Source organism: Buceros rhinoceros, unplaced genomic scaffold (assembly GCF_000710305.1).
Source record: "Buceros rhinoceros silvestris isolate BGI_N320 unplaced genomic scaffold, ASM71030v1 scaffold16012, whole genome shotgun sequence".
In the NCBI taxonomy this organism is placed as follows: domain Eukaryota; kingdom Metazoa; phylum Chordata; class Aves; order Bucerotiformes; family Bucerotidae; genus Buceros; species Buceros rhinoceros.
The window spans coordinates 21109-29557 of record NW_010398435.1 but is presented as its reverse complement, the minus strand read 5'-3'; the positions used below and the strand labels follow the sequence as shown (position 1 = coordinate 29557).

The 8449-nt window shown below is 38.5% G+C and overlaps 1 protein-coding gene across 1 annotated transcript in view; it reads left to right on the top strand.

Annotated features, from left to right (window-relative positions):
- The first annotated feature begins 258 nt into the window (after positions 1 to 258).
- The window catches only part of LOC104488992 (radial spoke head 10 homolog B-like), a 14342-nt gene continuing 6151 nt past the window's right edge, over positions 259 to 8449 (top strand). Inside the window, exons 1-13 of the mRNA XM_010131104.1 lie at positions 259 to 500; positions 1209 to 1284; positions 1539 to 1607; positions 1805 to 1978; positions 3030 to 3115; positions 3664 to 3784; positions 4629 to 4805; positions 5514 to 5634; positions 6105 to 6226; positions 6697 to 6886; positions 7623 to 7734; positions 7817 to 7896; positions 7989 to 8137. Coding sequence (XP_010129406.1) covers positions 259 to 500; positions 1209 to 1284; positions 1539 to 1607; positions 1805 to 1978; positions 3030 to 3115; positions 3664 to 3784; positions 4629 to 4805; positions 5514 to 5634; positions 6105 to 6226; positions 6697 to 6886; positions 7623 to 7734; positions 7817 to 7896; positions 7989 to 8137 — 1719 coding nt within the window. The remainder of the gene's footprint in view (positions 501 to 1208; positions 1285 to 1538; positions 1608 to 1804; positions 1979 to 3029; positions 3116 to 3663; positions 3785 to 4628; positions 4806 to 5513; positions 5635 to 6104; positions 6227 to 6696; positions 6887 to 7622; positions 7735 to 7816; positions 7897 to 7988; positions 8138 to 8449) is intronic.

The following is an 8449-nucleotide window of genomic DNA, read 5'->3' as shown; positions in this document are numbered from 1 at the left end:
ATCTGCAGGTAATTCAGCAGCATCACTTCGTGTTAGCCCTGCAGTCTGCCGTCCACGAGCTGAGACCACTGCCTTGAGGACCCGTTATTACAGAAATAATTTAAAATACATGCTTGTGTGATGAGAAAAGATTGATAATTTTTCACATAGGTAGCTGTTCTGTTGTGTTTTTTTGTTTTTAAATCAGATTAAAAGGGAACAATCTCAAGATAGTACATGCTCAGAAGGAATATAACGCATTGAGGCAACTCAGTAGTTATGGCAAAGGATAAGAAGAAAGATGGCAAAAAGGCAGAAAAATCTGTACGTTCTCCCATTCCTGCACAAGATACTACAGCTGAGAGTTCATCAAAGCTGACGGATTTGCAGGCCTTAGGGAATGGAATGGAAGAAACACAGGCAAATCCAGTGATAGCAGATAAAGAGGCAGAGGAACCTCCAGTCCAAGATGCTCCTCAGTACTACGAGGAGCCTGTTCTTGCTCAAGTTATTGTAAAAAGGTACGCTTGTTACAAATGCATCATGAAGCCAGGAATTCTCATCCAACTATCTCTGGTGTACCCAGTGTCATACAAAGATGGATTTGGCTCTTGATTTGAGGCAGTGAATCGGGTTATTCAGACCTGGTAGCTGTGACACCTTACGAGACTGACGTGGAATTCTGCTGCCTTCTTGCGTCGTTGCTGGTGCCCTCAGCCTGCCAAAAACCTCATTCTTTTAGCAACTTCACCTGTGGTGAAGTTTTGTCTGAGTATACAGACAGTGGTGGAGAAAATGTAGCTATGTCATTTGATGTTCAGTTATTGCTGCCTTTTAATGTTTAAGGCTGCTCCTATCCCTTAAGAATATCCTAAACTGAAGAACCAAGTGAATGGAAGTGTTAACCGCGTCCTTTGGTAGTTCAAGGGGACTGTATGTACAATACTGACCAGGTTGGTTGATTGTAAGCTAGTAAATACTGTGGGTATTATTTGTTTTCTCAATTGAAAGAAAGAAATATCTGAGGCAACACAACAATTATGTGAAATATTACAAGGAGGGTGCAGAAAACTGGGAATTTTGTTGTAGCTCATTTTTCTACACAAGATGCAACAATTGGCTGGTGTGTAGACCATGGTAAATCAAAAGTTGTTTTTTCTCTGTCTGTTGTTACTTAGGTCTACTGACAGTGACTTGAAATCTTCACCTTTAGTTTGTTTTCCTTGTAGCTATGAAGGTGAAAAAGTCCGTGGATTGTATGAGGGTGAAGGATTTGCATGTTTTGAGGGAGGAAATACATATAAGGTGAGCATATAAATTAGAAAATGAAGTAGTGGATCAAGTTCTTTCTGTAGAACAGGCAGCCTATTTCTTTTAATGTAGGTGGAGGTTGAGCACCCAGTCTGTAAGCATTGAAAGCTCTGTTGGTTTCTGGCATGAAAACTTCATTTGAAACTAGAAGTTGGAGAACAATTAATCTTATTTGGAATCAAGTCAGTGTAGGCTTCAGTTGTTGTAAGCATGAATTTGCAAATGATGCTGTTCTCTTCCTTTCAAAGGGCATGTTTTCTGAAGGGTTTATGCATGGACAAGGGACTTACACATGGGCTGATGGAGTGAAGTATGAGGTAAAGTGCAATTTAACTTTGAACACAATTTTAGTCTATTAGATGTGCAAATTCGAAGTAGATAAATTGCAGTAACGGGAACAGTACAGGTGCAACTGCAGAGCTATGACAGTGGTTACAGTCACAAGCCTGACTTCTCCCCAGTAAGTAGGAACAGTGAGTCTTAGTCCTTTAGATGTTGTAATTTAATCTTTCAGGGAACGTTTGTTAAGAATGTGCAGATGCTTAATGGCCGTTATACATGGACTGATGGCAGCACTTATGAGGGATCAATCAAGAACGGAGTTAGACACGGATTTGGATTTTTCAAGAGTGGTACTCATCCAGTTTCCTACATTGGCTATTGGTGTAAAGGCAAAAGACACGGAAAGGTAAGTAAGAACACCGAATGTGAGCATGGTCTTGGGTGGCTACCCTCTAGACCAGCAACCACTCTCGTGGAAAGGTTTTGCAAAAATGTTTTGTGCCGTTGCACGGTCTTATGCTGTGTAGAGATACGTTTTTTCCTAAGAATCGTCTGAAGCTGTGAATGCTAGTTAAAACAGTTGGGTTTGGATCTTGTTTTAGAAGGCATAAGCAGTATCCAGAAAGAGTAAGCGGTCTAGTATGTGGTTTGTCCTCAATGCTGCTCCAGGTAGGTGATGTCAAAGTCAAAACTGAGAACTGCATCAGTAGCCACATAACAATGACAGAACAATTGACTTCCCGGTAGTGACAAAGTGATCCCACCTTCCCACCAAAGAAGCGTTAGGCAGACCAAGGATGATAATGACAATTAAGACTGCCTTGTCTAGCGTCAGTAACATCCAGTTCCAGCTTTTTAAAGACAAGTGGTGCTTTTATCTGTCTGTGTTTTGTGCATCCAGATTGAGACACTTCTGGGCCTTACACTTTGAACACTGATCCTCAGCATGTGAGGAAAATCCATTCTAATCACACGGGGTTTTGTTCTGTGTTACTAACGGGACACTCACATCACACAGGCTGCTGTGGATGGTCGGTGCAGTGGTGTGGCCAGTTTGTTCTGAGAGGAGCTGTCAGATAAAGAAGAAGTAATGCTGTAGACCTACTGTTGGAAGCTGAATTCCAAATGAGTCAGAAAACTGATCTACCACAGGGTGACCACTGTGATTAAGTTGCCAAAGTTCGCTTTCTGAAAGTATTTCCAAGTAGTTTGAAAAACATGTAGACTTTGATATAATGTAATTTTTTTTTTTAAGATTTGGTCTTTTAAGGTCTTAACTAATACTCATCAAAAGAGATTGCTTTTTTAATTCAATTTTATCACTTCAGTTTCTTTCAGTACAGCGTCTCAAAGTGATTATAAGTGTAGTTACATGTGTCGTACAATTTGTGTGCTATGTTTTATTAATGTCGATGAATATCTAGGTGTTTAAATTGACTAAACTATGTTTGTTTCAGGGTACCATTTATTATGATCAGGAACATACCTCTTGGTATGCAGGTGACTGGGTAAATAACATCAAAGAAGGATGGGGAATGAGATGGTAAGAACAAGTGTTATCACACTTACCTTCTTTTTTTAATTTTACGTGTATTATCATGTAGTTTCTCCTGTTGTTTAAAATGGATACAAATGCTACCATTTCATAGTAGTGGAACAAATAAATGTACAAAGTGCTTTATAATAATAAACTAGGCCTTCTCTAAGACTTTTATTTTTATGTTGGTGTATTTCTAGTGATCATCCTGCAAAAGAATATCTAAAGATGAAATTCAAAATCAGCCTTGATAAACCACAAAGCAATGTTTAAAAACGAATGTTTTCATGAATAAAGTATTTATGGAATTATATGTGGAAGAATATTTCTGTTAGCTATGACTAAAGCTTTTTGGGAAAAAATAAGAGGTAAACAGTGGGTACAATCAAACCTCTGTATCCATGTCACAGTGAGGCAGCTTTCAAAGTAATGCTAATCTTTAGCATTAAATAAATGCTAAATTTATTAACAATGAGATTTTGCATAAAATTTGCTTTTATAAGATCCACTCAGAATTAAGTATGAATGAGTCGTTAACTTTTGGTTTTTCCCAGCTATAAGTCTGGAAATACCTATGAAGGTCAGTGGGAGAAAAACGTACGTCATGGCAAAGGAAGGATGAGGTGGTTGACAGCTAATCAAGAGTATATGGGACAGTGGGTGCATGGTGTACAGGTATTAATTTGTTCCACAGCAACCTCTAGTTTAGCGTCTGTTCATGACTTTAGTAAATCTAGATAGGGAGTTTTGTGTGGTATCAAAGGAGCTTTGTCCAATTTTTGCCAGTTGAGATAGTGGAAATATGCTGTTTACTGTAAGCTGATTCTCATGTTAGCAATATTCCAATTTATAAAAAGCTTTTGACTTAGTCTTACAAAATCATAATTATCTGATGGAAAATATAAACCTTTTTAATAAAAAGTTGAAGAAGTTAAATATTTATGACTACACTTAGCTTGAGGTATGACTTCAGCAGTGAGTATGTGTGCAATTTGCAGTTGTGTCACCTGTTAAATATTGGACCGCACTGTTTCCTCTTGTAAAAGTTACATGATAGAAGGAGACAATTTCTGGCATTTTGTGTTCCCTCCATTTATTATTCTGTTGAAAAAAGAACGGGAGCTACTTCTGCTGTCTTTTCCCTGTGCATGCAGTTGTCAAGGAGTCCATCGTGGCTCTTTGTCTGGCCTGGTGTTCCTCACCTGGCTGTTCAGCACTGCAGTCCAAAGGACTCAGGCAGGAAGAATGTCTTTAGAGTCCTGTTGGTAGAGCTTGCTCAGGTGTATGTTGATTTGGTGTGTCCTCCGAGCACTTCTGCCATGCACCTGTGTAGAATATAATTCTATGGGTAGTTTGAAGCACTGCAGCTATCAGCTGGGTGCTTTGATTTGAGACATTTGCCAGTAGTGACTCTTAAATATGACTGGGTGGTTGGTTCTTCCTTATACAAGTCTGGACCTGTAGCAATGGTAGCTCTTCTGGAGACCCTTTTTTTTTAAATGCACAATTTTTTTTTCAGCATGGACACGGAACCCACATATGGATTTTGAAGAGAATGCCTGTGTCTCAGTATCCATTACGGAACGAATACATAGGTGATTTTGTAAATGGGGAACGCCATGGATACGGGAAGTTCATATATGCCAGTGGAGCAGTGTACGATGGTGAATGGGTTTGTAATAAGAAACATGGCAAGGTGAGTGTTGACAAGTGGCGAGGCAAAACTAGACAACGCTAGAGGACGTTGTTTTGCTCTGTAGAGCGGATCTCCGGATTTCTGTTTGGAAATCTGCATTCATTTGGATGGAATGGATGTGGTGGGATGGAATCCCACCACAAAGGACAGAGTCCACTGAAAGCAGTGAAGTCCCTCCAAGGACCTTGACGTGCCACAGATTTGGCTCTGTAGTTAGACGTGTCTTGTGTGCATAAATAAATATATTTTATTGTGGTGATTTTCAGTCAGTGTAGGTGTATCTGGATTTTTGCTGTGGTTGGTCAGTCTTTCACTCTTGCACTGTGAGCTAATGGATTTCAAGCTCTCTTTGCACAGAGGAGTTCTCAAACTAACAGATGGCTTAAAAATGGGTGCATGGTGTGCCCCATGTGCAACCTAACGATTGCAAACAAGTCTTCCTGTATGGGGGGGAAAGATTTTTCCTCAAAATACTTTTCAAAATCAAATATATAGACAATTCTTCATCTCAGCAGTGTATTTTAATTAAGAGATGACAAAGTACTTTATAAAAAGAGTGCAGGAAAAGTTATTTTGCTTGTTTTTATCTCATATATTGCATTTCAGCCAAGATTCTTGAAAGGAAATTTGATTGAGAACATTAGTGTTATTTTTTATGATCTTTGATTTATATTTATATTGAAATTAATCAAATTAGCCTGTCTGTAGGGCAAGTTTGTCTTCAAGAATGGCCATGTTTATGAAGGAGAGTTCATAGATGATCGTCTAGTGGGCTGCCTGTTCCGAGTGGATGCAGGGAATGCAGAAGAGCTGAATGCCGTTTGCACTGGTAAGCAGCTTAAGAAAACAATTTCTATTTGGTTCGCATTTTGTTGTTGCTTTTTACTGTAATGTGAAGCTGAAGAGCCAGACATATTTCTTCAAAGAACCTTGATAAAGATGAGTGTTATTTCAATAACTGACTTTTGCTCCCATGCTTCTTGTTTCCTGTGTGTGACACTTGGAATTGAGTGGCTCATGCACGCTGCACCTTACGGTGCTTTTGGAACACTGTTGTCTGAAAGTTTCATAACTTATTTCTGCATTTCCTTTTGACTAGGGGTTGGATTTGACAAAATTACTTTCCAGTTGTTATGCTGTTGATTGTGAAATCTCTGCTCCTCACTATAAAGGAGACTGTTACTCTCACTTTGAAGTCAGTAAGATAAGAAAGAATGATACGTGTTTTCTTTTAGCTTCTGTGTGTGTATGTATATATATATATTTAGTTTGTTTTCATTTATTTTATTTACGTAGTAGAAAATATCACAGTCATTAACGGCTCAGAAAATACTTCTGTGCTGGGATCAGATTTTGAGTTGGATATATCTTCACTGCTTGACCTATTGCCAAGGGAAGAGAGACAGGAAGAACTGAAACAAGTAAGAGTCTACTGTTTGATTGTTTCAGATTTTCCCTGCAGCATGTTTTGTATTATTTCTTATTATTTTATTCCTAATTCAGTTTATTCCTAGTTTACATATTATTATTATTTGTATTAAAGTAAATCTTTCCATTAAAGAATTATTTGAAAATCTGAAGGCCACAGAAACAGAAATGCAAGAAGAATGAATGAGCTTCCACTAGAAGGCAATCAAAAATGTTAGTGTATCTGGAAGAGCATTCAGCAACTACCTTTAGCTACTGTGAGGTTTGTCTGCTGACAGAGACTATCAGTTACCAAAAAAAAAAAATGTATTATAACTACAGTTGGGTAATGCTGTCATGGACTCTTAACCAGGGATATTGAAGTTACAAGATCAAATGCATTGTATGCCGAGTTACAGGATCAATACGAGCTGATCCCTACTTGCTGTGGGATGATGCTGAAAACATATTCTGCTTTCTTTAGGTAGAATTTGCTGTATTGAGGCATATAACAGAACTGAGAAGAGTTTACACCTTCTACAGCAGCTTAGGCTGTGATCGTTCTCTTGACAACACCTTTCTCATGACTAAGCTCCAGTTCTGGAGATTTTTGAAGGACTGCCGGTTCCATCACTCCGACTTAACTCTTGCTAAAATGGATCGGATATTGAGTGGTTTGTATTTCTGTTGATGGGGGTCTAGAATCTCGGAATTTTAATAGTAAGCTGTGAAGAGTTGGAGTGGCAAGTTCTGCTGATAGCTCAGCTCTGGTAGTTAAGTGGCCCTGAGTAAGTACCTCTGTGCCTGTGACTTCTTGGTGGATGCTTTAACACTTCTCCAGGCACTTCAGGTGCTTAAGTCAGAAAATGCAAAATTAAAATCCCTCTTAAAAAATTGTTATAAGGAGCCATTTGTTAAAAAATTGTGTTCATCCCTGGTATTGCCATTACTTTTATATGCAGTTTTAAGAGGTTTGAGAAAGTGAAGCAGAACAAATCTTTTTCCTTTTTTTTTTCCCCAGTGCTCTTAACTTAAGTTTGTATGTAGGATGTTTTATTTCTTCCACAGAGCCAGTTAATCAGTTGGTTCCATTTCGACCTGCAGTGGGATGCACTACTGTCCCTAGTATGTGAACGGTTTAGCTCCAGCTTTGCTTCCCTCTTATTCCTATTTGCTGAGTGGTTGCATTTCTAGAAGGAGACAGTTTGGTAAGATTCAGCTCTAGGTGGATGGTTCTCCCCTGACCTGCTCGTTTGGAAGTGATGCTGTGTCTGGTCTGATTATTCCGGGAGCGTTGTTAGGCTGTGATAGATAGAGCTGGAGAGGATAAGAAAGGCTGACAAGTCAGTATGCCTGTAACATTTTAATGTATCTGCTAGCAATAGAGATTTAATTTTTCAAATTTTTTAGGTGATAATACACCACTTGAGAAGATACACTGTCCACATGAGACTTTACTGTTCAGAACATTTTTATCCTACCTTATTCGTCTCGCATTTCATATCTATCATGAAGAGCACAAGTAAGTTTCATGTTCTAGTGTCATTTTTCAGTGTAATCAGTTTGAGTCTTCCCAGACAAGAGTATTTTTGTTTCAACTGCAGAGAAAAAGGTCCTTATCTGCCTAAGTGTTTCTTGGAAATGATGTCCAGGAATGTTGTTCCTGCTGCCTGTCGTATCCAAGGTAAGTAATGCTATTTCTTCTGTGCTGTGCAGAATCACCACACACATCACAGTTCTACTCTAACAGTTGTTTTTTCCCAATTAATTTTTAAGGTATCTTATTTTCCGAAGAACGATGTGCAGTTTTTGCCTTGAGCTACATAGACAAATGCTGGGAAATATACAGAGCTTTTTGTAGACCGAGTACCAGACCTCCATTTGAACCCACAATGAAAATGAGGCACTTCCTCTGGATGTTGAATGTAATGATCTAATTATTTTTTAAATTATTTTTTGTTATTAGGTGTAGTTTATTTGCTAACTTAATATGAGCATTTTAAAACATTCCCTGTGGCTTCTGCATAGTTGGAAAAGTAAGAGGAAAGTTATTTGTAGAAACTGTCCAGCCAGCATTAAAAGGACGGTTGTTCTGCAGAAATTATTTATGTGCTTTTGCAGGATTGAATTCTGATTTTGCACTTGATCATTTCAAATAATCAAATCTTGGATAAATACATTTTAAGGGAATAGAAATATTTTTGCTGCCCCCCCCCCCCAGTAAAAGGACGTTCTGA